The sequence below is a fragment of the Apostichopus japonicus genome, chromosome 3 (genome assembly GCF_037975245.1).
Source record: "Apostichopus japonicus isolate 1M-3 chromosome 3, ASM3797524v1, whole genome shotgun sequence".
NCBI classification, from domain to species: domain Eukaryota; kingdom Metazoa; phylum Echinodermata; class Holothuroidea; order Aspidochirotida; family Stichopodidae; genus Apostichopus; species Apostichopus japonicus.
In genome coordinates, this window is record NC_092563.1 from 2,716,821 (window position 1) to 2,743,934 (window position 27,114).

Consider the following 27,114-nt stretch of genomic DNA (forward strand, 5'->3'; position numbering starts at 1 on the left):
TCACCACCTACCAGGTGGTGGATATTAGCATCAACTAACAGTGCAAATGAGCAATCACCACCAACCGAGTACTATATATTACCACCAACTAACAGCACAGATGAACAACCACCCCCAACCAAGTACTATATATTACCATCAACTAACAGTGCAAATAAACAATCACCACCAACCGAGTACTATATATTACCATCAACTAACAGTGCAAATAATCACCCCCAACCAAGTACTATATATTACCATCAACTAACAGTGCAAATGAACAATCACCACCAACCGAGTACTATATATTACCACCAACTAACAGCACAGATGAACAACCACCCCCAACCAAGTACTATATATTACCATCAACTAACAGTGCAAATGAACAATCACCACCAACCGAGTACTATATATTACCATCAACTATTAAACAGTGCAAATGAACAATCACCACCTACCTACTACTATGTATTACCATCAACTAACAGTGCAAATGAACAATCACCACCTACTGACTACTATGTATTAGCATAAACTAACAGTGCCAATGAACAATCACCACCTACCTACTGCAATGTATTACCATCAACTAACAGCACAGATGAACAATCACCACCAACCAAGTACTATATATTACCATTAACTAACAGTGCCAATGAACAATCACCACCTACCTACTACTATGTATTAGCATCAACTAACAGCACAGATGAACAATCACCAACAACCAAGTACTATATATTACCATCAACTAACAGTGCAAATGAACAATCACAACCTACCAACTACTATGTATTAGCATCAACTAACAGCATAGATGAACAATCACCACCTACCGGCTACTATGTATAACCATCAACTAACAGCACAGATGAACAATCACCACCAACCAAGTACTATATATTACCATTAACTAACAGTGCAAATGAACAATCACAACCTACCGACTACTATGTATTAGCATCAACTAACAGCATAGATGAACAATCACCACCAACCAAGTACTATATGTTACCATCAACTAACAGCACAGATGAACAATCACCACCAACCAAGTACTATATATTACCATCAACTAACAGTGCAAATGAACAATCACAACCTACCGACTACTATGTATTAGTATCAACTAACAGCATAGATGAACAATCACCACCTACCAGGTGGTGGATATTAGCATCAACTAACAGTGCAAATGAACAATCACAACCTACTATGTATTAGCATCAACTAACAGCATAGATGAACAATCACCACCTACCGGCTACTATGTATAACCATCACTAAACAGCCGTCAACTGTTATCGGTTGACAATTCCTATTCCCTGTCATCAGCTAACAGTAACTTTGTCAATTATCAACTAAGAGCGCTAGGCTTTGTTCAAATAAATTAGATAGCTCCTTTCTATCTTCTGTCAAAAACTGGCAATTAAATTAAGAAAATTATATGTGTTTATATAGTATACAGTTACTTACCTTCACATGTAGCACCTTCAAAGTTTTCAGTACACAAGCAGAACTCCTGACCAGTATTCATTGAGGCACATGAACCGCCATTCTGACACTGGCAATCAATATCTACAGGAGCAAAAAAAAATTTTTCCTAAAAGTCAGAAAATATACCTCTATTGTTGAAACATTAGACTAAATATTTTTCATTGTAATAATTAGGTACAGGATTTATGCTTCAGCTGATTTCCTGCTAACCATAACACAGACAACTGAAACTGGCTCTGTGTCATATTTTATACAATTTAGCATCCGAGGCAAGTTTCCTTCACTAAGAATATGTCAAATTTCCTATTGCAAACATTTTCACTTTGACTCAATTACATAGTAATCATACGACCAAACTACCTTGCAAACACGGGTACTGTAGCTATGAATTTCTCAACAACCTCAACCTATTCACTAAGGCCTTTTTTTCCCTTTAAGTTCTTATGTACATCAAAGAAGAGAATACAAGGCTTACCTCCATTTGGGATAAATTGGTTGAAAGACACATCTCGCCTCTTACGCCCAACAACTGTCAATGAAAAATTCCAATGTAGGTCGTCAATGGTGTAAACATATTAAGAAGGAAGAGTCAAAGCGTGGCAAGGCAGGGACATATAATTGATGGAGCAACAGTTGATTTTTTTTTACTTTCATCAAGTGTCCAAAATTGTGAAATTCAACAGTAGAACATTTCCCCAGGCTGATTGAGACATTTTGTCTGATTTTCCTAGCCTCCTCAATTATAGTGAACTGCAGTCTGAAAAGTCAAAACCTAAAGAAGGGTGTTTTTAAAAACTGCCGGCAATGTTAGCGTCCAATTGGGGAAAAGTTGTGTAAGGAATGCCAGTTTTATTCAAAGTATCTGTTTATATAAGCTTTTTAAATATCACCCTGTCATGCTTTTCATGGAGCACAAAGCCTTAAAGATCCTCATCCTCCTAATCTCCCTTCCATGTCTCTACCACTATGTCACCCTTCTGTCCACATCCCTCTTCTGCTCACATCCCCTTTCCCATTTCTGTTTCGTCAATCCTTTCTCAAGATTGTTACAGAGATAAACTATACAATCTTGAGAAACAACCAGTTTTGTTTTCTCTAGTGTCCATCATATGTTCCTTTTGTAGGTTTTTGTACCATGAGTACACTTAGCTGTATTGACTTGTATCTAATTACAAGATATTTACTTACGAGGAATGCAAGCTGCTAAGTTAGTGTCTGGATCTCTGTCACAAATTTCATCGGGGGCACATTGATTATTTTCAGGTCTGCAGAGGAATGGTGGTTCAGCTGGACGGAAAAAGAGAGAAAATGGTACAATCATGCAAAGAAAACAACTACAAGAACCTGATTTATCCACAAGAAATACAAACGAGAAATTTTGCCATCTGCAAATCATGGTTCCCCATGCTTTAAAAATAAATAAAAATGAAATTCCAGACATGTTTAGGAATTAAACACATCTTACAGTATACTATGAAGCCCTACATATTATCATGAATGCACCATTTCACAATTAAATTCACCATACATACTAAGAAAGAAAATGAGATGTACTCACAATCAAACAAGATTCTGAACCAGCAGAAAGCGATATTACCGGACGTATCCGTGAAGTTGTAGTGAACGTACTGTGGAACACCGAAACCTATAGCAGTCCCTGGCACTAAGGATCGAGAAACAACAGGAGGTTCACCGTCATTGTCTGTTGCCGTCGGCTCCTCCCAGAAGAATGCGAATGAGTCAATGGTTGGTGGAAAGCTAAAGAATTCAAAGTTCTGATCGCAACCAGTGATGACTGGTGGTGTGATATCACCGTTAATCACAGCTGCGGGAGAAGAAGAGAGATAGAGCTAAAGGTAAAAAAATTATTCATTACTCAAAAGGTGACAACTTTATAGGGAACATTTTCAGTCTTTAATGGGGGTCATAGGCTTTTTGAAATTTAGATGAATTTTGCAAATGCGCCCAAGATTTTACAAATGCGATAAAATGATGAAATCCAGGCCCAAATACTCCTAATAATCCATTAACATGTTTGGCGACAGTCATCAGTAGTTCTACTGCATTACAGTATTTTGTGATTAGGCAAACACACTTATGCATATTTTTGGCGAAAAAAAAGCAATGTTTTTCCCTGACTGCATGTATAATACGCGCTACAATAACCCCTTTCAGTAACTGAACTCCTTTACCGCACCGACTAAAGCAAGTTTGATTTCCAGCGATACGCGCAACAAAGTCAATGGGACTTTAGTGTGTGATTTCTCTCACGTGTAATTCAGTCAATGGAGAAGCGCCATTGACTTACTGTGTATAATCGTTGGGAACAACTTTCAATCGGAAGTTTTCCCTCGCAGATGGTAATCATTGAAAACTTGAAGTAAACGTCCGGGATTTTTTAATTTTTCATATCAGATTATATATATCAATATCAGATTACAAAATTACGAATATTTTATTTTATTTCGGTCTACTTTTTGCTTTATTTACGTTGGAGTTGCAACACTGATAATGGTTATATTGCCAGTTGTAAAAGCTGGCCCTAACTTTTTTTTGCATTTCGTAGCCAATGGCTACTTTTCCCCCTTCTGTAGTCTGTACAGCACTGCCATTTACTGTGTTGTGGTGGGATTGCAATATTGTGACTCATCATTATCAACGTACAGCGCCCCATGTATGTATTACAGAGTTCTTTATTTGCTTTAGTGTGAAAGTTTCAGTCGTCCATTTACATCTTTGATTGTATTGGCCTAGAAGTTGGTAGTCACTTAATCATATTATTAACACTTAATCATATTATAGTGATTTCAGGGTGGTGAGAAAGTAGATTTTCTCACACAAATTTGTTTACACCCATTGTATTATTAGATGCCAGTAATTAGAGACTAGAGAGCTTTATATGGTCTTTATAGTTATACTCCTGAGAATCTTTAAGTGTGAATTGAAAAGCTAATGAGCCATACGTGTAAGTATCATCTGAGTAGCTTTGCACGGGAAACCGGTTTTAGTACAAACAACCGCTTTTTGCCGAGAGAATTTCAGTACTATATTTTATTTTAAGAAAATCGAAAAAACAAAACGAAATTTGAATTGCAAATACTGGAAAAAACCAAGTTAAAGCTTCCATCCATCCATCACTTCTTGACTTTGGTTTCTCCTTTTTTCTGTTCTTTTTGCAATATGAAACTAAATTGCAACAAGAGAAAGCTTTTCTGCTAGACGACATTGTCAGCTATGATCGGCACACGCCATATACCAGTGCTTGAGTGTGGATAGCTAGGCCTAACATTAGGCTATGCAACCCTAATATGCGTGCATCAGTTAGGTGACCTTGTAGTATTGAACTGACCTTGGTGGCCAACGTTAGTAGTTGTGAGAAGTACACACTCAAATGACAGGATCTAGTTCAATATAAATCATTATATCCAATGTGTTTGTCCTCTTTTTGTTGTTCTTATTATTTTACTTCAATTTAACAGTATATGGAGAAAATCTTTCAAACACATTGAGCACAGATTGCGTTCAAAAGATGATCATTAAAACTGGAAAGGTACATTGCACAATCCACAATACCATATGACATGTACAGCCGCAGTAGACCAATCACAGTCCATTATTTACAAGATACACCTCAGGCTTGAGCCAAGGAATACTAAAGGAGTAAAAATGTTGCATATATGGCTGGAAATTACAGATGTTGCTGTTGGACAATTCTTCTTTGTATACGCTAAGAAGATTTTATTTTCTTTGCAAGTTTCCTTTCACTATTTCTTCTTATCAGTTATCAGACAAGTTGGTTGTTCGTTTACGTTGATGAACACATGTTTCCAACTTTAATGTAAACAATTTATAATCTTTGCAGACCTAAACCCCCCTTTCTGCCAGCAATATTTTTCAACTTGTACTTCAAAGTGTAGATTGTAAATTCTCTTCACTCCTTGAAGAGAAATTTATTTTACAGCCAAGACACCACCTGCGAACATGCTAGAGCCTCGTGCAATTTGGTACCTTCGAACACTTTGTCAGCCACCACAGAATTGATTGGACCGATCATTTGTAAAGCACTTTTTTTCCGATCTCTAATTGGTCATTATGGGGTTTACGCTCGGCCCTAATCTCCAAAAATATAACATCTTAATAGCGTGAATATGGGGGTAGGGCAAATGATTGTAGTTTCTCGGGAGGGGGTATTACAATAACATCTATGTTTAGGAAAATTCTCCATCTGGGGCAAAACATTTTTGTGTTAACCAACGAACTCTATTTTATCATCATTAGCTGTTGAAACAGCAAGCAAGCAACCGACCGAGCAAACCCTTCCTTAGTTAACAGAAATTCTTAGACGATTGTAAGTAAATATTTACTTGTACTGTCATTATCAGAGTAGTTTTCTAGCTGACAACACCATTGGGTGATCGGGTTGACCGTGATTTTTTTCTGAACACGAACTTGAACTTTGTGAAGTACCGTAAACAAACGATATGTGTACGTGATGTTAAAACTTTAAGAAAACATTTCACTAACACATTTCTTTTTCGACATTTTTACTTCAGTTAAGTTAATGTGGGTAATAAAAGAGAGTCATGAAGACAGTAACATTTCTTGAATTTATTCTCCTTATTTTTTACCCTTTACTGCCAACGAACTAGACTTGGACCACTGTTGGTGAAGCTTAAAAAATTTGCATCTTAACGATCACGACACCTCCGTAAGAGATTTGGATGTTTTCAATGTAATTCAGGAGGGGGGGGGGGACATTTTTTGAGCCAGATTCGATAGATAGAAAAATGCCAGTTTTAGTTTTCACGAAACCGTGCAAGCTTACATCTGAGAAGCTTATCTTGATTTAAAAGCCTGGGAAAGTTTTACTGCATGTTCTTATCTTATTCCGTTTCCTGCATGCATACGCTTATCTTGTTCTTTGTAAAGGGGTGCGAAGACAGCTGGATGAGTTTAAGATTGGTGATCAGTACCTGGGCATGGTTTGTGTATAAAAAGGATGTAGTCAGTGGGTCTGTGTTATTCAATGCTATTATAACAGTACTTCACTTATCAGCCATTCCCTGGCTCAACAAAGACAACTGGTCCTCCTCCTCCAAAAAAAAAACTTTGTCTTTTCTTTAATAACAAATCTATTATCCCCCGCAGGACCTCTCGCGAGGTCGATCAGGGGTTAAACTTCTTTATTACTTGGTCTGTGTTACTTGTTGCATGTTACATGTGAGTTGCTAGTAAAGTTGTTACTTATTCAGTTGTTAAGTTGTGTTACTTGTTACTTGCAAATGCTGATATTTATTACAGACCATTCCTTTATTATACCATATAATGATCTACTTACTTCTTTGTACTAAAGTGAGCAAGAAGCCTCTTCCTGTGACTCCATCATCGTCACTCTGGAATGTGATCCACCCTCCATTAGATTCCGTGGTGAAGACGTTGACTACCGAGACTAAGTCTTCTATGGACATGGCATTAAACGAGAAAAGGACGTTTTCTCCGATTACAGTTCCACTGCCAAAGCTGAGAAGATCCCCATCTCCTAGATCCAGATCCACAACCACAATATCATATCGCACATCAGTGTTCATATCCAGGAAGATCCATCCGATGTTGGAGTTGTCCGGGTATGGATCAGGGTACGAGTCCAGAGCAAATTGTCCCCCATCCACGACTAATAAGACTGAAAGCGTCATATGAAAGAATAAAATTGTGCAAACATTAATTTGAAGGTAGAAAAGGGATGTGAAGTTGAATGAGTAACCAATAAAGCCTTTGTCTGTCATTCTGTGGAATAGCCTGCCTGCCAGCCCAAGTTTAAAGAAGCTGAATCTGTGTCTAATTCTAATACATTACTGAAGGTCCATCTATTCTCAATGATAACTTTCTGTTTTCTCTGTCATCTTTTTGTCAGTGCAACAAGACGTTGTGTTGCGCTAATTAAGAAAGGTGTACTATTATTTATTAATTACCTATCCATATAAGGAAGGTTTAGTATTATTTATCAATCACCTCTCTGTATAAGAAAGGTGTACTATCATTTATCAATTACCTCTCCGAATAATCTGGAGTTGGAAACCTGTTCCTCTCAATCCATCAAAGTTGCTATTGAACGTTATCCAGGCAGCGTTGGAGCTAGTTGAGAACACACGATTTCCCAGTGGGACGTTATTGATGGTGAGGCCATTGAAAGTTTCAAGAACATTGACACCAATGTCAGAACCACTGCCAAATTCAAGGACATCTCCTGCTCCGAGATCCAAATCTACCAGAACTAGCTCATAGAAGGCATCTGGGTTGTCATCTTGCAGGATCCAGAAAAGAGACAGACCATCTTGATATAGACCAGGGAAGGACTGAAGACCAAGGATGCCTCCTGGAAGATCACTCAGGACAACTAAGCAGAAAAAACAATCATAATAATAATTTAATGAAAATTTTTGAAGTGGCACGCCAAAGATAAATTGTTTCATACGTTGATAAACAATTCAGATTATAATAAAATAGTTTACATGTGCTGATGTTTACTATCCATGCACATGCTTCCTCCAAAACCTTGCTGGCAGTCGCCGACAAAGTTATTGGGACCAGCTACAATACATTGACCCCCAATTGGCACATGGGTTTGGACTACAAACACCAATGAAAAGAGAGATTATATAAATGTCAAATTCCCTGCTAGTTGGGAAAGAAATAATTCACGTCATTGACTCTAACATATCATAAAAATCATAAAGTGTTCTCATAGTTTAAATATTTGGCATGCATCATTGAAAGTTATAGGCCATACACTAAACATCTCAGATTGGTTATTTAGCAGTACATAGGTCTTTGAGTATGACAGGCCATAAACTAACCATCTCTTGGTTATTTAGCAGTACATTGGTCTTTGAGTACTACAGGTCATAAACTAACCATCTCTTGGTTATTTAGCAGTACATTGGTCTTTGAGTATGACAGGCCATAAACTAAAAATCTCTTGGTTAATTAGCAGTACATAGGTCTTTGAGTATTACAGGCCATAAACTAGCCATCTCTTGGTTATTTAGCAGTACATAGGTCTTTTAGTATGACAGGCCATAAACTAACCATCTCTTGGTTATTTAGCAGTTCATAGGTCTTTGAGTATTACAGGCCATAAACTAGCCATCTCTTGTGTATTTAGCAGTACATAGGTCTTTGAGTATGACAGGCCATAAACTAAACATCTCTTGGTTATTAAGCAGTACAAAGGTCTTTGCATATTACAGGCCATAAACTCAACCCCAGTGTTGCTCTTCACTTCAGACCTTCAATTCTTGGGGTACTGCATTAAAAAAGACACTTGTACACCACAACTGACTAGCCAATGTCAGAATATAATCGATATTAACACTTAAGTTACATGTAGGCCTAGACTGTTTTGCTTTTGGATAGAGAAATAGAAATATGATTAATTATTTCTACTGTTTCATGGGAAACCAATCAGAAATTTATGATACAACATAAGCTTACTCAAAAAAAAATGAATAACTGCTTTACTCTGACTTACCACTACATGTAGGTTGTGGAAGGCCTGGAGGGCAGATGCAGAAGGGGCTACCATTTACTACTGAGCATGTACCTCCATTCTGACATGGGTTTGGCAAACATGCGTTGCCTGGTACTGTGCAGAGAAATGGATGTGATAAAGTGAGTCCTGTCTAAACAAAGTTGGCCATACTAGAGACCAATCATGACATACACCCCAACCTCAAAGCATTCAACATTCCTTGATTGGATCTATAGGAGATACTAAAACAGTCATATCAAAACACCAGGGCAGACGAAGAATGTTTATTTATAGGCAAAACAATTATATACAAAATACCTAAATACATCAAAGAGTATGGCATGCAAAGATAAAGACTCTTCAACCTTTTCACATTCAGCAAGCAACTTCATGTCATTTTATAGTAGCTGTTTATTTTCAGTCACCAAAAATAAAAATTCCTCAGCAAGTCATCCCAACTTTAATATGATAGGCTCAGATTGAATTCATTTGCTTCTTCACACACAATATGAGAAACCTGAGAAAAACCTGATTTGCTGCATTCTTTCAACTACAACAACACATGTCTTGGCTTCAACTGAATAAATAATGCATTGTATGTATTCTCAATGGGCAAGGTTTAGTGTGCTTACAAAACTTACCTTCCACAATTCTGAAGATGAAACCAGTTCCGGACAACCCATCAGAGTTTGAAGTGAATCTACACCATGCAGAATTGGAAGTGCTCGTTAAAGCTTGTGCTGGGGGTACTGTGTTTCCATTGAAAGTGCCCAAGACGTTGTTTCCAATTACTGACCCACTCCCAATTTGCAAAATGTCTCCAGTCCTCAAATCTAAGACCAATATTGTCATTTGAAGTACAACGTTGGGGTTGTTGCTTCTGACTATATATCTCATGTCTAGGTTGTCTGCATATGGCTCTGGAAAGCCATCTAGTTGAAAGATACCATTAGGCAATTCAGAAAGGAGAACCTCTACTATAGGGTCTACACCCACTGAGAATAAAAAGGAAAAAAATATGTAAGGGCTTATTAGTATGCATTATTTATTATGCATGATTCCCTCATTTATTATGCATGATTTCCTCATTCTGGATGAACACTTTATACTGCTTTTGAGGTCTAAATTCATGATAAGTGCAAAGATTTTGAAAATTGCACTGGCAGAACATTTGATCTGATGTTATAATGATAGTTATGAAGAGAAATCTTTGTGATCCTGGAAAACATGAAATAGAAGTTTATCAAATACTCTTGAATGCAAATAGTATAACAATCAGTTAGAATGTAAAGATACTCAGTGATCTATTAATTTAATGTCCTCTGGCTGTATTTATAAAGACAACTTATACATACACTGTGGGTGTACATACAAGTCCTGGGCTACTTTGAGCAACAAGCTAATACTGATTAAGGGAAGTGACCCCTTTCCTGGTAATCTAAAGAGCTACTGTAACAGAATTATTAAAACACCAGCATAAAATGAGCAATGTTAACTTAAAAGGTAAAGACAAAAGTATACAAAACACTTATATACATTCAAGTCTATGGGATTGCAAAGAGACACATCCATCAAGCATTTTCTGCCCTGCAAGCAAATTAATCTGACTTTAAATTGCATTTAGCTTCTGTCACAAAGATATGAATCTTCAAATAGCAAGTCATCTCAGATATGATATTGTACAGTCAAACAAAATTCATATTCTACTTCACAAACTATTGTGCATTAGGACAACCTGCTTTGCCGCATACTTGCAACCACAACACAGGTCTCGATGGGTATATACATGATTTAGAGGATGGAAGGACCATACTGTCCTGTATATTTATTTTATGGTCAGTTAATGTACAACCACATAGCTATCATGGGGTCAAGGGAGAAAAAAAATTGATTACTAAAAGGCGTTGATTAAGTCATAATTGAACCGTCTCAGAAATAGCTTCTATGTGATATGAAATGAGTTATGAACCCTTCACATAGTTTCAATGATGGGAATTTTGCATACTTCTGAATTTAGTTTCACTTGACATTGATTTATCATATACCAGACATGTACCTCCCACAGGGCTATTTAATACCACAAGTCATATAGTTTCCAGTCAGTATTGGTCTGTTTATTATCCTCATTTAGGTCTTAGAAAATTGCTAAAACAAATTTAAAACAATATACCAAAACAAGATGATGACACTATTATATGACTTAATAAGAAGAAAATAGAGAAGGGGTAGGGAAGTAAAAAGAGAGAACTAAAGTAGAACAAAATTTCATTCATCATGACTTCAAGCGAAGTCAAGTAACACTGGAAGTACTGTTTCACGTTTGATATCCAGAAATTATATTTCAATGCAGGCAGGAACTTTTGAGTCATCATCACTCAGACTGTGGTTTATATATTCACACATAAATGGATCATCGGTTAATGTATATTCATTAAGAAATCTGCATGTGTGGTGGAAAACAGTTGAACTTCTCTTAATTAGCAAGCAATCAAGGTTTTAATCCGATCTTGAAGAAGGACAATAAAGTACATGTCTTCATTAATTTGATATTAATTAATTGCAATTCCTTGAATATTTGGAATCAGTCCTGATAGAAATGTCTTTTGTTTACAGGCAAATTAAACACTCCCTTTGTCCATTAAGGAAGCTATTACCAGTGTAGGATGATATCATGATCTCTACAGCAAGGAGGGAGAGAGGAAATGCACACTTAAGTGGAGAAAGGGAGACATTTGCAACCACAACTGCATAAAGAGTTGCAAAGTTTGCAAATTTGCATTTTCCCCATTTTCTTACTGTCTTTGATTCAAACTGGTTACTCTACTTGTATCCCATGTTAACGATCCGAAACAAGTTACAAAAACAGCTCAAAATTTGATAAATTTGCTCTTTACTCACGTTCACAACTGTCTCCTCCAAAACCTGCTTGACAGGTACATCTGAAATCATTATTAACAAGTGGAGTGCAAGTGCCTCCATTTTGACAAGGGTTAGGGGAACATCCGTCATCTGGAAAAATGAAAAGAGTAAATACTATGTGTTTCTAATCAGAAGAAAACAGTCCTTTAAACCATTTGTCTTAGAATCCAATCAAACAGCTGTGAGTCATATACTTTTTTCAGACCTCATGGTCAATATGCCGATACTCTAGCCCACTGACCATCAGAAACTGATGCTACATCCAGTGGTTTAATCCCAGTAAAGAAGATAGTATTTTCACTGTGGACAGTGTCCACTACCTGATAAAGTGAGTCCTGTCTAAACAAAGTTGGCCATACTAGAGACCAATCATGACATACACCCCAACCTCAAATCATTCAACATTCCTTGATTGGATCTATAAAGAGATACTAAAACAGTCATATCAAAACACCAGGCCAAATGAACAATGTTCACATGAAAGGCAAAACAACACTTGTTTACAAAGCACTTGATTGCATGGAATGCAAGTAGCAGGCAAATTCATTTCATTTTTAATAGTAAATAGGTTCTATCATGAGACGATAAACACAAATTTAATGAAGCATGATCCCAAACTAATGCTACTTAACAAACAAATGTGCATTTATAACAAAAACCTGATTTGCTGCATTCTTCAAAACTGCAACTTCATGCCTTGGCTGTTTCTGAAGATACACATAGCATAGTCTCCATGAGTATATTAGGTGCAGTGTTATACTGTTGCTTGCAAACCTCTGACGTTTATATTTACGCCATGACTGTACAAACGACAGATTATTCTTCAGAATATTCAAACCAGTCAAGAATAACTTGACGCATGGCTATTAAGGTACCATGTCAAAAGAAGGGTGCAGAGTGGGCTGCAGCATTCTGCAGCCAGGCTGCATAGAACACAATTTAGACACTTCAGGTCAACAGAGATAATCCCTATTGTTTGATTCATCCTAGCAGAAACAGGACTTGGCAGCAGCTGCTGCTGTAGCTCTCCTCTTTGACACCGTGCTTATTTAACCTATAGTAAATAATGGGTAAAACACTAAGCTCATATCCACAGTTCACTCTAATAATTAATAGTAGATTGTTATGTGATAGTCACAGTTCAAATATTTACCTCTCATCTCACAGAAGGTCCCAGAATAAGGTGAAAGACAAAAACAAGTAAAAGAGTCTGCAACAACCTGACAGAAACCACCATTCATACAGGGGTTAGGTGAACACAAAGGACCTGCAAAACAACACATTGCAAGATGTATTTATGCTTCTTAAAGTCAGTGTCATCTACTTAAGATAAGGCAATTATCATTCACTTTTTATTCAAACAAACATGAAGGTAACCACATTCAAAGCAAACCTTTTCATTTTGCATAGTACTTGAAACAACAACAGAGAGAAGAGGAGAGTTCAATTGGAAGCAGGCTATGCATAACTCACTGTGACAACTAGGACCCCAAAGTCTATGCAAGAGCCAAATGAAACCAGATTAGACAATACATCACTCACTGTGACATCTAGTACCCCAAAGTCTATACAAGGGTCAAATGAAACCAGTCCTAACTTAACCAGATCAGGCAATGTATAGCTCACTGTGACATCTAGGATACCAAAGTCTATGCAAGAGCCAAATGAAACCAGATTAGGTATACATCACTCACTGTGACATCTAGTACCCCAAAGTCTATACAAGGGTCAAATGAAACCAGTCCTAACTTAACCAGATCAGGCAATGTATAGCTCACTGTGACATCTAGGACCCCAAAGTCTATGCAAGGCTCAAATGAAACCAGTCCTAACTAAACCAGATCAGGCAATGTATAACTCACTGTCACATCTAGGACCCCCAAAGCCTGTGCCAGAACAATCACAGAGTTGATTTCCAGTCTGTAAACAACTACCTCCATTCATGCATGGTAGTCCCAAGCATCTGTTGCTTGCTATAAAGAGCAGAAATTTAAAAAAAGAAAAAAATTAAAAAGAGCAATCAAAACTTGCATCTCCACTGTTAATAATAGCAATATAAAAGAGGGAATTAAAAAAAATGTTACCCATGAAAATTTCTTTTTTTTAAATAACAGAGCAAACTGTACATTGAATCCTAATAACTCTTTGTATTTAGGAACACAAAATATAAAGTATATATGTCTAAACAAGATTAAACCAGTTGTCAGCACTCATCGATGTTACCTATGCCAGAAACACTTGTGTTTTATAACAATCCCACATTAGTGTAACTTTGCAAACATTCTTGTGTCGCTTTATTAACTTCTTTTCCTCCTTTTTCTCAAAGTAAGCAGAAACACATTCTTTCCAGGGTAAGATACTATCAAGGCATTTTTAACCATTACCTCGACTAAACCTCCTATGGTAACCAAATACCTTTAACAAAGATTTAAACAAGGAAAGCCACTGTTAACGGACACTTACACCTTACGATGACAAAGAACATGCATTCTGCAAACTGGAAGTTGGGATCTGCAAAGAGGTATGTAACCGGTGTTTCCCCAGCAAAAAATACATCCCCTGGGGCATGAGATCGATAGATCAGTTGTGCAGAGCCTCCTGCTCCAAACCCAATTGGTTCCTCCCATGTTACTGTTGATGAGCCACCATCAGTTTCTACAATAATGTCCTCTGAAGGGCAGTTGATAACCACAGGTCGACCAGTATCTACAAGTTGGAAGTAAACACACACATATTCTCCATATATTATGTAGAAGACACAGAAATTTCAGATACAATTTTTCACAGACATATTCTCCAGTGTTAAGAATACCTCTGATGTTTAGATGTCACAGAAATTTCAGAGACACTTTGTCACAGATATATTCTCCAGTGTTAAGAATACCTCTGATGTTTAGAAGTCACAGAAATTTCAGAGACAATTTGTCACAGACATATTCTCCACAGTGTTAAGAACACCTCTGATGTTTAGAAGTCACAGAAATTTCAGAGACAATTTGTCACAGACATATTCTCCACAGTGTTAAGAATACTTCTCATGTTTAGAAGTCACAGAAATTTCAGAGACAACTTGTCACCGACATTTTCCCCACAGTGTTAAGAATACCTTTAAAGACCTCTAGATGTGATGCAGATTTGCCATGAATGATGACATGATATAACAATGTTAACAAAGCAAAAAATGGTATATAAAGACATTTTTAAAGGTTTTCCCAAAGATTTGGTCTTTGGAATTACAGAAAATGCACACAAACCTGGGCAGATTTATCTTTATGTTCCATATAGTTACTATATTAAGATTATATACTATATTATAAGACTATATTACTAGATTATAAGCAACACTTTTGCCATAAAATTCTCAAAGAAACATCTACATCATAATACCTTGATTCCAGCCACAAAAATTACTCAATCCAATGTAGGATACAACTAAGCCACCACTTCACAGAAAGCATATTACAATAACTCAAGGACATGGAACAAATTAAAGATGTAAATTGGGTACATATAGCATTGGTAGTTTCTTTATATTACAAGGAAAGTAGTTACTTGTCTTGGTTTTTAACTTCATCCTTCCTGCAGATTAGTGAAATATTAGGGAAGGATTATCAAGGTTGCCAAGGTTTACCTCTTTCCCAAAGATAGTGTGATTAGCTATGATAATGTGATAAGCTGATCTATTAATCAACTCACATGTACTACAACAACATATTGGGAGTGCACATGTCTAGATTTTAGGTCTGTAGCTTAATATCTCCTGTCCTTGTAAGAAAATGTAGAACTATTGGGAGGGAGGGAGGGCGATAGGGAGGGGGGGAGGGTGCTGGGGTGGTGGACTGGGGTAGCTGGATATGGGGGATTGGATCTTCCCAATTGCAGATTCATGGTAGAGTAGACAGTGGTCATTTCAAATTGTTATAAAGTGGTCACATGTATTGATCATGACAACCTTAGCTTTGCTCTTGGTAGGTAACAATTGTTATGACTGGCTTTTATCAACAGTTTAAAAATGTTGTCTCTCAAGCAATGTAATTACACAATAGCTATATTTGTATTTATATGGTGTATTTCTTACAGCCAGGTTCAATTTAATTTTTGTTTTAGTTATCTGTATTCTTCAATGTGGTTGTCAGTGTGAATTGTTAATGTACAATAGGTGTGTGTGTGAATAAGCTTGTAAACTGATCTAGCTAGGCAAAGCCCAGCTCCTGCAGATAATTTGGGGGGGAATCAACAAGTAGAAGGTGGGATCTTTAGAAATTAGTATTAAACAATATTTGCCTAATATATACACAATACTCACTCGGAGCTACTTGACAGAATCGTCCACTGAAATTATCGATACAAAGGCAAAGGAAATAGGTGTTAAAATCTCTGCACTGGCCTCCATTCTGACATGGGTTACTTAGACAAGGAATAGGAGCTGTAAACGGAATAAATACATCAAAAGAATCAATATAAAAAATTAATCGAGAAGACTTTTGTTGTTTGACCAACTTTGAATGAATTTAAAAGAACTACTTCATTTATTACTTTGGTTTTTTTCCCCCCTTTTTGTAGGAATAATACACACTCTATTATTCACTTGTTCATATTTTCCTGCAAAGTCACAGTTTTGCATAATAAATTTGTCAGCCTTCCCTTTTCATTGATATTCAAAGTTCTATGGGTTATAATATGCAATGCCATGCTTCCTCATTGAATAATATTCAATATCCAGTAGGCTAATTGAGAGACGAGAGGATGCAGAATGTAAACAAAAGATAAGCAGAATATGTACCCGAGATTTATTTCATGGAGTCAAAACCACTTCATTTCCAAATCCGTTTACAGAAGAATTATGAAGGTTTTAGCATACCAATTTTACTAAATTACAATTGCTGTATTTATGACATAAATGGCCATTATTACTGAAAACACTCTGAAAATTTTCATCTTGTTTTGTTTCCACAGACAAATAACCTCACCTGGGATCTCACAATCTTGTCCTACAAATCCGATTTGACATTGGCAACTGTAGATCAGTTCAAGTGAGAAGCTATCGTATGTGTTAACGCATACTCCACCATTCTGGCATCGAGGCTGTAGACACATGTTCATTTGCGGACTTACGACTGTGAGCAAACAAAATATGGTAATAATTATAATAATCTTACTACTCTGGCTTGACAGGTTGGCCTATTTACTGGCTGCATGTCAGTGAATTTTCCTGTTTCCCAGAAGAAAGAGAAGGCACTTGCATTTCTCTTCCAGTAGACATTAAGATCGTTAAAGAACAAGTCTGTTAACAATCATCAGTCAAAGAATTGTTCCTATTGCTGAGCCCGGTATTGCTGATTGTCATCAGCAAAGATTAGTTGGTCTAGTCTCGATAGCCCCTACCGACAGTAGCTGGTGTGTGTTGTAGGACAGAAAAATGCCCATTAGAACTTGATTTGCACCAATAGAGATATTTTAAGAACACTAAGTGGTTACAAGTTTGGTAATTCCGAGTCTGGTATATCAGTTAGCATAGCCAGTCAAATCTATTAATGTTTTCCAACGTGCAAAAATGGACTATATTGTCTGTTTGTTGTAGTTTTGATCACCACTGATATTTTTCAAACATTGACAAAAGTCTGCAGCTCTTTTAGAACAAAAAAAACATAGAACACCTCTTTTCAAAAGAGATGTAGTTTGCATATAGAAATGTGGATGAAATTGATATTTGCGACAATAATGATTCCTCTATACTAAGTGAAGGACAGGTAACTAGTAAGTCATATATTATTATACTTGCATTCTGAACAATCTAAATTAATATTAATCACATGCAAAAAGCAAATTGACCTTTGGGTAAATTATGAATATAAACAAAAAACAGATTGACCAAGTTAAAAAACTGCATGGTTACAACATTTCTGTATCAACACATAACCTATACAATACTATACAATACAAAGCAATGCAGTGCAATGCAATGCAATACAATACATATAACAATAAAATACACCACTATAATATATAATAATATAATATAATACAATACAATCAAATAAACATACCAAACAATGCAGTAAAATTTGAGATATTGTTGTATAAATGCTGGTGTGATAATCAATACTTTAAATAACTTACCTGTTGGTAGTTGGCAGTTTGTGCCAGTGAAGCCTTCAGGACAGATACAGCTATACTGTGGTTGATATATCTGATTATTGGACAAACTATTAAAACTGTCTCTACAAAATCCATCATTTACACATGGGTTGGATGCACAAGCAAACTGAAGGATTGGCAGTGAAGCTAGAAAAGGAAAAGATGCAAGAAAATTTCATTCACTTTCACTGTAGTTCACATCAGGCCTCGACAAATACGGTCGCCAACGGCGACTAGAATATTGCAACTGCTGAGCGAAAAATGCATCACGCTCGACATTTTGGCGAGTGGCTTATTTGCTCACTGCCTTTTTACGTTAGCCTTACTATTAACATGTGAACCAATCAAGAAAGGCCTATTGCCTAATGTAAACATATCACAGTAGTATTATCAAGTGCACTGTTACAACACAGAGATTTTTCAGATGCGGGGACTTTTTGCGAAGTGTAGTGATACAAACTGAACTTTCAAGGGAACTCAAATATGAAATCATAATTTTACCAAAATAACACTTCATATCTCGAAATGAACAACAGCAAGTTTAAGAGCTGTTAAACAATCGACTTAAAGTATATTCTCAGTAAAGACAAGACAGTTCTGATACCATCGCTGTTAAACAATCAACTTAAAGTAAATTCTCAGTAAAGACAAGACAGTTCTGATACCATCGCTGTTAAACAATCAACTGAAAGTATATTCTCAGTAAAGACAAGACAGTTCTGATACCATCGCTGTTAAACAATCAACTTTAAGTATATTCTCAGTAAAGACAAGACAGTTCTGATACCATCGCTGTTAAACAATCAACTTAAAGTAAATTCTCAGTAAAGACAAGACAGTTCTGATACCATCGCTGTTAAACAATCGACTTCAAGTATATTCTCAGTAAAGACAAGACAGTTCTGATACCATCGCTGTTAAACAATCGACGTAAAGTATATTCTCAGTAAAGACAAGACAGTTCTGATACCATCGCTGTTAAACAATCAACTTTAAGTATATTCTCAGTAAAGACAAGACAGTTCTGATACCATCGCTGTTAAACAATCAACTTTAAGTATATTCTCAGTAAAGACGAGACAGTTCTAATACGATCGCTGTTAAATGATCGACTTAAAGTATATTCTCAGTAAAGACAAGACAGTTCTAATACAGTCTCTGTTTATTCATGACTTAACAGACGTTTGTTGACTGCCAGACAAAACTTCTAATAACATAACCGCAATTTGGGACATGGTGTTATAATCTGGTATCCCAGTCTACATTTTGCACAGATTACCAACCCACTCTGTGCAGGACCAACGTGAAATAAATGTGACAAAACCAGGGCTTCTATCAAGACAGTTCTTCTTCTTCTTCTTATACAGATGGGAGAAGAGGTCGACCATGGCAACTGCTTTTTGAGGGGTAAGAATTGACCTAGCCTTCTGTTACCCAAACATACCTGCAAACTGTCCACAGTTGATTCCAGCATAACCATCTGTGCAGAAGCACACATAGCCATCAGCAGAAGTCTGTACACAAGTAGCCCCATTGTCACACGGGAAGCTGTTACATGGATTTGCATTGATGCTAAGTCCTGCATTAAAAAAAAAAAAGTTTTCATGTTCTACTAGTATTTAAGACAAAACTGAGTTCTTGAGAAGCACTAGTTATTAATATTTCATAACTGTTAAATTGCTAGCTCTTTGTTCATGTCCAAATATGGCTTTATAGAACTACTATTACATATAAACTTCTTTGGCCATGAACTATGAAAGTGAAATATTTCTGAGATGCGAATATCAAGTGTGCTTTAAGTCAATTGCCCCACATGCAAAAGTACATTTCTAAATGGCGAGATATATTTTAGAAGAGAACAGACAACAAAAAATCTCATCATGGTGAGTTTACAGTGCTCATATTTTGCAGAAGCACCAAAGTTTCTGCATTATTCATAAAATCTCATTTACATGCAAATTAGTATCGCTGTTACATCATAGCTCTCAATTTTATTGCTTCTGTTTGTTTGTTTCAAAACAAAACAATAAGATCGCTGGTTGAACCAACAAAAGTCACCAATATTGTATAAACACACTCTCCGGTCTCACCGGAAGTGATATCTTTGCAGTTGCAATAATTTTGCAAATTGTTGTCATTAGAATATCTACAAGGTATGTTTCTGATTTGATAGAGTTGGGGCTTGAAGTACTGGATTACATCATAATTCTTGCTTAATACAAAGCATGACAAACAAGGTAATTTATTGATCAACTTACTCATGTCGCAATTGAATCCCCCAAATCCAGGTGGACAAGTACACCTGTAAGCGTTACAAGTGACTGTCAATCTCGTGCAGAGTGCACCATTCTGGCACGGGTTGAATGAGCAAGGATCAGGTATAGCTGTGAGGTACAAGAAAACAGTAGCTAGAGTGAAAGCTCAGGTAGGAACATATCAATGCAGATACTTAGTGTACATCTCATGAGGGAAGCAATCGTGAGAAAACAGATCGGGAGTGTAGAGTAGAAGAAATCAAGAAATGTATATATAATATATATATAGATATATATTTATATATATATATATATATTGCCGACATCTTCTCTATAAAATAGTTTCAATTCCTGCTACTCCTTGTCACTTTCGGTGATCATGCACTGAAGAAGAGCTAGTTTTGCTCGAAAGCTTTGCAAAAACCAAACATTGGCTGTTTTACTTCCAATCACTTACCTAATTCAACTATTGTATCTCACTCGAGATCCAGGCTTTCTCTAAATGCAGCATAGTTGTTTAACAGTTTTTCTGTTATTCCTATATATATATATATATATATATATATATAAATATATATAAATATATATATATATATAAATATACCCACAATCACATAAAAAATTGGTGCCATTGCTACATAGATATGTTGATGCATATAGCAGAATTTGAAAAACACTACTGATGCTATATTCGATATTTGTAATAATATCACTTCCATATCAAAGTTGCTAGGCAAAAATTAAGCTCTAAATTATTCTCTACAACTAGTATAAGAAGTTTTGAAATGATAGCTTGTTGTTCCTCCCTAGTTATAAAGGCTGAAGCCTATTAAACGAGAACTGTAAAACAATACGTCAAACTTTACTAGATAAATAATATTATTAACTCTTTGAATTTTTATTTTTTATTAACCATTATTAGTCTGTCTTACTATTTTTAAACAACTCTTCCATTACATTACCACTGTTCTCATATATATCTACACTGTGCAAAACATTAACTTATAATGAACCATATCTCGGGTAACGAATGAGATTAAGACAGGGTTCTCAACCAACACCACTTCTGAGACAGTATCAATCACAAAAGAATTATAAAGTTTTAAGAAAATGGAGTCATTATCTTACCAACTTCACAGTCAGCTCCATTGAAACATCCCTGGCATTGACAAGTATATTGGAAGCAATTAATTGCATCTCTGAAACACAGGGCACCATTTTGACATGGATTGGGAAAACATGGATCAATTTCTACAATAAGAAAAGGAAATAACAAATTGTTGTGTTAGTGGCAAGACCAAACATAAAACAAAAATCCCACAAATTCTGAACTTTTATTCATTCACAAGGCAATTCTATGTTATATTGTTTCGAGCGTCTCAAGCTTCATTGTACTGTAAACAAAAGAAATCCACAATGCGCTATATTCTTACATTCATTAAACGGTAGTGAGGATAGAGTTCTACAGAAACATGTTCATATAATTTGAAGAGGAAAAAGGAATAAAATCTCTGTAGAACGAGCCTTACATCACACAGAACAATGTATTGCTAACTGAGTGTATACTGATTCCTCACAGAAGATCTCAGAGTCTTATATGCGCCTCTTTCCAGCAGACAGCTGTCTTAAGTGCTTGTAAACTGTGACTTTTAATAAAGAAAGGATCTTAAAATTACTATACTTACCTAAGTCGCATCGGACACCAACGAAACAACCCGTACAGATGCAGGCATATCCAGAGCAATCTTCCTGAGTATCAGGCAAACATTGAGCGCCATTCAGACATGTAGCAAGTTCGCATGGGTTGACAGCTGTAATGTCAAAGGTCACAGTATAAGGAAATCGATTGGTAGCTTAGAAATATAACGCTGATGACAGATATTTAGCAAATGGAATTACATGTGTATCTTAAAGACAATACTTCTGGTTGAATCATCTGAGGTGTGAAGTGAATATTAAAGATACATATATATATATATATATATATATATATATATATATAATATAAATAATATATAATATAAATAATATATAATATAAATATAAAATACATTAAAAAAAACTAATCCACATATCCACATGGTATGACTTAAACAACAATCAGAAACTAATAGTTACAAATCTAAATTACATATTTTATTAAGACCCCTTCATGTTTACAACATTCTATGCTAACTAACAAGAAACTTACATATATGTTAGGCAACCACCATGTCAGTGTTACAAAGTTGACTCAATGTCAGACTAACAAGAAACTTGTATACACTGTGAAAGCCTGCTTGGTTTATTAAGTCAACAGTTGAGACCCAAACAGTGACTGAAACTAAAAATCTGGCGCAGATTAATCAGCGACTACCCCCCCCCCTCCCCATCTCCCATCCCCTTTGAGTCTGTCTACTTACTTTGTTCACAGAATGGTCCTTCAAAACAAGATGGGCAGGTACACGTGTAGGAAGTACAGCTAGTGTCTGGCATGCAATTTCCACCATTCTGGCAGTCATTGTTCTGACATGCATCTTGGACTGTAGAAGGAATGAAGACAATTCCTTGCATGATATAAGGAAGTAAATTGAAAGGAAAACCAACAAACATCCAAACAAACACCCAAATAAACATACAAACACACCAATAGACTAACATTTTATAACTAGTCATAAGCTTTTAAATATCTTGATTATGTCTGAGAAAATAATAATAAGAGCTTGGGAATTGTATTTATCTTTAATCTCTACTGTAGTAAACATGGCAAGAGATTTGGTCCTACTTCTGGCCTGCTACTGCTGCTTCTACTAATAAGTTTAACGACTTGGGAAAGTACTTCAAATCTTTGAATTTTTGCTGTAACTGCAGTTACAAAACATGTAACGTTTTGGAAGTGTTTCTTAAAACTTACAATTCTGGCAGAATTCTCCAAAGAAGCAGGGTGAGCATTCACAAGTGAAGAGGGTACAGGATCCCTCAACTTCCACGCATGCTGCGCCATTTTGACATGTGCTGACATCGCAGGCATTGGCCTCTGCAAAATGAATAGTGAAAAAATTAAATAATCATATCTAATGAATTAGTTATTTATAAACAATATATTAAGTTAATAAGTTTCTATTAACAAGTGCATACATATTTAGGAAACAACAGTTTCTTTTAACCACAATATCACTTCCTTAATATAGTATTTAGCGGGTTAACTTCATATTGTTTTTTTAAATAATAATAAGCCTGAAATCTGCATGTATACAATGATGCTAAAATTTTACTCTTTAAAAGGATTGCTAGGTTTCTCAAGTTTTTCTCATTGTTTGCCTCCTTTGGATCCAAAATTTATAGGATAAAGTAAGAATGGTCACATTAGATGTTGGAAAATTGCATGGAGCAACATTGCTCTTAATGATGACAGTTTAAAGATCATTGATAATTTTAGTTGATATATTTTGACAAAATCTGACATATTGTAACTGACCACTGACATATTGTGAGTGATTCTGACATATTCTAACTGACCACTGACATATTGTGAGTGATTCTGACATATTCTAACTGACCACTGAAATATTGTGAGTGGTTCTGGCATATTCTAACTGACCACTGACATATTGTGAGTGATTCTGACATATTCTAGCTGACCACTGAAATATTGTGAGTGGTTCTGGCATATTCTAACTGACCACTGACATATTGTGAGTGATTCTGACATATTCTAGCTGACCACTGAAATATTGTGAGTGATTCTGACATATTCTAACTGACCGCTGACATATTGTTAGTGATTCTGACATATTCTAACTGACCACTGAAATATTGTGAGTGATTCTGACATATTCTAACTGACCACTGACATATTGTGAGTGGTTCTGGCATATTCTAACTGACCACTGACATATTGTGAGTGATTCTGACATATTCTAGCTGACCACTGAAATATTGTGAGTGATTCTGACATATTCTAACTGACCGCTGACATATTGTGAGTGATTCTGACATATTCTAACTGACCACTGAAATATTGTGAGTGGTTCTGGCATATTCTAACTGACCACTGACATATTGTAAGTGATTCTGACATATTCTAACTGACCACTGACATATTGTGAGTGATTCTGACATATTCTAACTGACCACTGACATATTGTGAGTGATTCTGACATATTCTAACTGACCACTGACATATTGTGAGTGGTTCTGACATATTCTAACTGACCGCTGACATATTGTTAGTGATTCTGACATATTCTAACTGACCACTGAAATATTGTGAGTGGTTCTGACATATTCTAACTGACCACTGAAATATTGTGAGTGGTTCTGACATATTCTAACTGACCACTGAAATATTGTGAGTGGTTCTGACATATTCTAACTCACCACTGACATATTGTGAGTGATTCTGACATATTCTAACTGACCACTGACATATTGTGAGTGATTCTGATTCTAACTGACCACTGACATATTGTGAGTGATTCTGATTCTAACTGACCACTGACATATTGTGAGTGATTCTGACTGATTCTTATTGTTCAAATGATAATCATTGATACAAAGTGACTTATTCTGACACATTCTCACTAACACCATTGATCAAAGGTAATATAGTCTGATATCACCATGGTTTCTCGTCTGAAAATGTCCAATAATAGCATGCTGCAGATCAACTCAGAAGAAAAAAGGTCTTACCAATCTCACAAACTGTTCCACTAAAGCAATCTGGACAAACACACTGGAACTGATTGATGGAATCTATGACACAGAATCCTCCATTTTGACAAGGATCTGGATCACACGGGTTACCTAGGTAAGAGGAAAAAAGTAAAATGGTGAAAACTTCCCTTATTTGGTATCAAATTTATCTGGCTGAACCCTAACTGGAAGCTTTGTATAGGAACTTCCAGATGACTTTGTAAAGTGTATTCAATTTCTGTAAAAATGGTAAAAGAAGCTCTAACCTCTATGAAAGATATAACAGTAATGATTAATATGAAGCAGATAGCCAATTACAAGGACAATAAAAACTAAGAATTGTCCCAGTGATGACACCAGTGATCACAAGATGAAGAATTCTTCTTCTTACCTTCACTGACAATCACTTGGAAGACACAGTTGGCATCATTGCCAGCTGCATCTGCAACAATCACCACAACGCTCCTGCTCCCGACTTCGAAGAAAGAGCCAGACTGGGGGGAAATTGAGATGATACTGGCAGACCCGGAATTATCAGAGATAAGTGCCGCCCCAGCAAAGTCCACAAATGCACCAGAGGCGCCCTCTATGACAATGACCGACACATCCTCCTGGCAAGTGACCACTGGATCAGTGGTGTCAACTAGAGACCAAAACAAAAATGGAAAGCAAGTTAGCAGCAGGCAGTAGGGTTGCCGGTTTTAGTTGATTTCATTTAACAGTAAAACAACCATCTTTTAGAACTTTTAACACTTAAAAAGTTCATATACAACACTCTCCATTAGCCATGTACATGCTTCCGATTGGCAGGCATTACTACACTGCGTACCTATATGTTGATCTCAAAGTGTACATAGGGGAATGTTAGGCTTACAAAAATCACAGTTTTTCGGTCTTAGACTCTTAGCAACTGATTGAAGTTAACGATTCACTAAGCATTGAGGGTAACAGCCTGTTCGTCTCCCTCCCTTCTCTTCTTGCGTAAACAAATTTGCACGACCAGCTTCTCGCGATGTGCAGTTAAACAACAAGTCTATCTTTTGCTACTGTGTTGTAACCATCACCCGTGGCCCACAGACACCTGTTTCTAGGCAAAATTGTTGGCAAGATTCCAAGAAAACTTTTACACCCTCAGTCCTACATACATCATGTTCTCTATAAATAAACTGTGGCAGTTCAAATTGTCTTCACACATAACAATGGTACCTGGAGAAAATGATTTACAACACCTGGAAAACTCCTCCTTTATCAAAAAAAAATTCATATAGATCAGGTCTTTTACCAGACTGAGACTGTTCATTCAATAATGTATGGAAAGCTTATAAACACAGAAGCATTTGTCAATTTGCCAAAATGTCTGGCAAGATTGGTTCATCTCCAGCTACATGATGAAAATACCATACCTTAATCTAAAATATAATGAACAAAACTTAAAGGGAGCCCCCTACTTGTCCGAAACAACTACAATCAAAGCCACCCTGTGGGGTTTCCTTAAGCGAATTTGTCACATGTTCTTTTGAGGTACCACCTGAATGATCATGAATTATTTCAATGCACTCACTCTTTAAGCCAAACTAACCTTGAGGTTTGCCTGAGGAAACAATGTACCATTTGACAGGAATGCACTATAAACAGTGAAGTTAGTATTTACCTGAAGAACAATGGTTTATTATTTCAACACTTGTTATGAAAACAGAAACAATGTTAACATGATGTGACAATTTCATTCAAAATATGTCACCACTTGACCCCCTACCCAAAGCTGAAACAAGAACCCTGAGTCTTGCTCTCATTTGAAAACTTTTCTCTTGAGTTAATTACTTACTAACATTACATGAAGTAATACATTGTTCAATACATTAGCATAGAACATTGAACTGAATATACTTTTCAGATCAGTGAATGCCGCATCCTTTGTATTTGTATAAATTACTTCAGTTTAAGCAAACTCCAAGAGAGTTATTTTTGAAAGTTTTCAAGAAGCCACAGCTTGGTTGTAACACTGACGACCTTTACATACTTTCATTAGCTGTCATGGACACATTTAAACCAAAGATGAATCATGTTAGAGCCCCAGCAAGCAACTCCAGCTAATGCAGGTCATTTCAAACACATTAG

General features: G+C 36.3%; 1 protein-coding gene across 5 annotated transcripts in view; it reads right to left on the minus strand.

The window, feature by feature from the left end:
• Window positions 1-27,114, minus strand: part of LOC139960011 (uncharacterized) — an 88,799-nt gene that overhangs the window by 1,422 nt on the left and 60,263 nt on the right. For all 5 annotated transcript variants that reach the window (XM_071958030.1, XM_071958047.1, XM_071958020.1 and 2 more), the window contains 23 exons: window positions 25,388-25,639; window positions 24,994-25,107; window positions 23,216-23,338; window positions 22,725-22,844; window positions 22,008-22,133; window positions 21,451-21,573; window positions 20,326-20,451; window positions 19,512-19,646; window positions 18,050-18,214; window positions 16,900-17,046; window positions 16,236-16,355; window positions 14,393-14,635; window positions 13,792-13,902; window positions 13,083-13,196; window positions 11,909-12,019; window positions 9,652-10,005; window positions 9,011-9,124; window positions 7,532-7,876; window positions 6,821-7,162; window positions 3,041-3,307; window positions 2,671-2,769; window positions 1,958-2,011; window positions 1,462-1,563 (listed from right to left, as the gene is read on the minus strand). In XM_071958030.1, coding sequence (XP_071814131.1) covers window positions 1,462-1,563; window positions 1,958-2,011; window positions 2,671-2,769; window positions 3,041-3,307; window positions 6,821-7,162; window positions 7,532-7,876; window positions 9,011-9,124; window positions 9,652-10,005; window positions 11,909-12,019; window positions 13,083-13,196; window positions 13,792-13,902; window positions 14,393-14,635; window positions 16,236-16,355; window positions 16,900-17,046; window positions 18,050-18,214; window positions 19,512-19,646; window positions 20,326-20,451; window positions 21,451-21,573; window positions 22,008-22,133; window positions 22,725-22,844; window positions 23,216-23,338; window positions 24,994-25,107; window positions 25,388-25,639 — 3,807 coding nt within the window. The remainder of the gene's footprint in view (window positions 1-1,461; window positions 1,564-1,957; window positions 2,012-2,670; window positions 2,770-3,040; window positions 3,308-6,820; window positions 7,163-7,531; window positions 7,877-9,010; window positions 9,125-9,651; window positions 10,006-11,908; window positions 12,020-13,082; window positions 13,197-13,791; window positions 13,903-14,392; window positions 14,636-16,235; window positions 16,356-16,899; window positions 17,047-18,049; window positions 18,215-19,511; window positions 19,647-20,325; window positions 20,452-21,450; window positions 21,574-22,007; window positions 22,134-22,724; window positions 22,845-23,215; window positions 23,339-24,993; window positions 25,108-25,387; window positions 25,640-27,114) is intronic.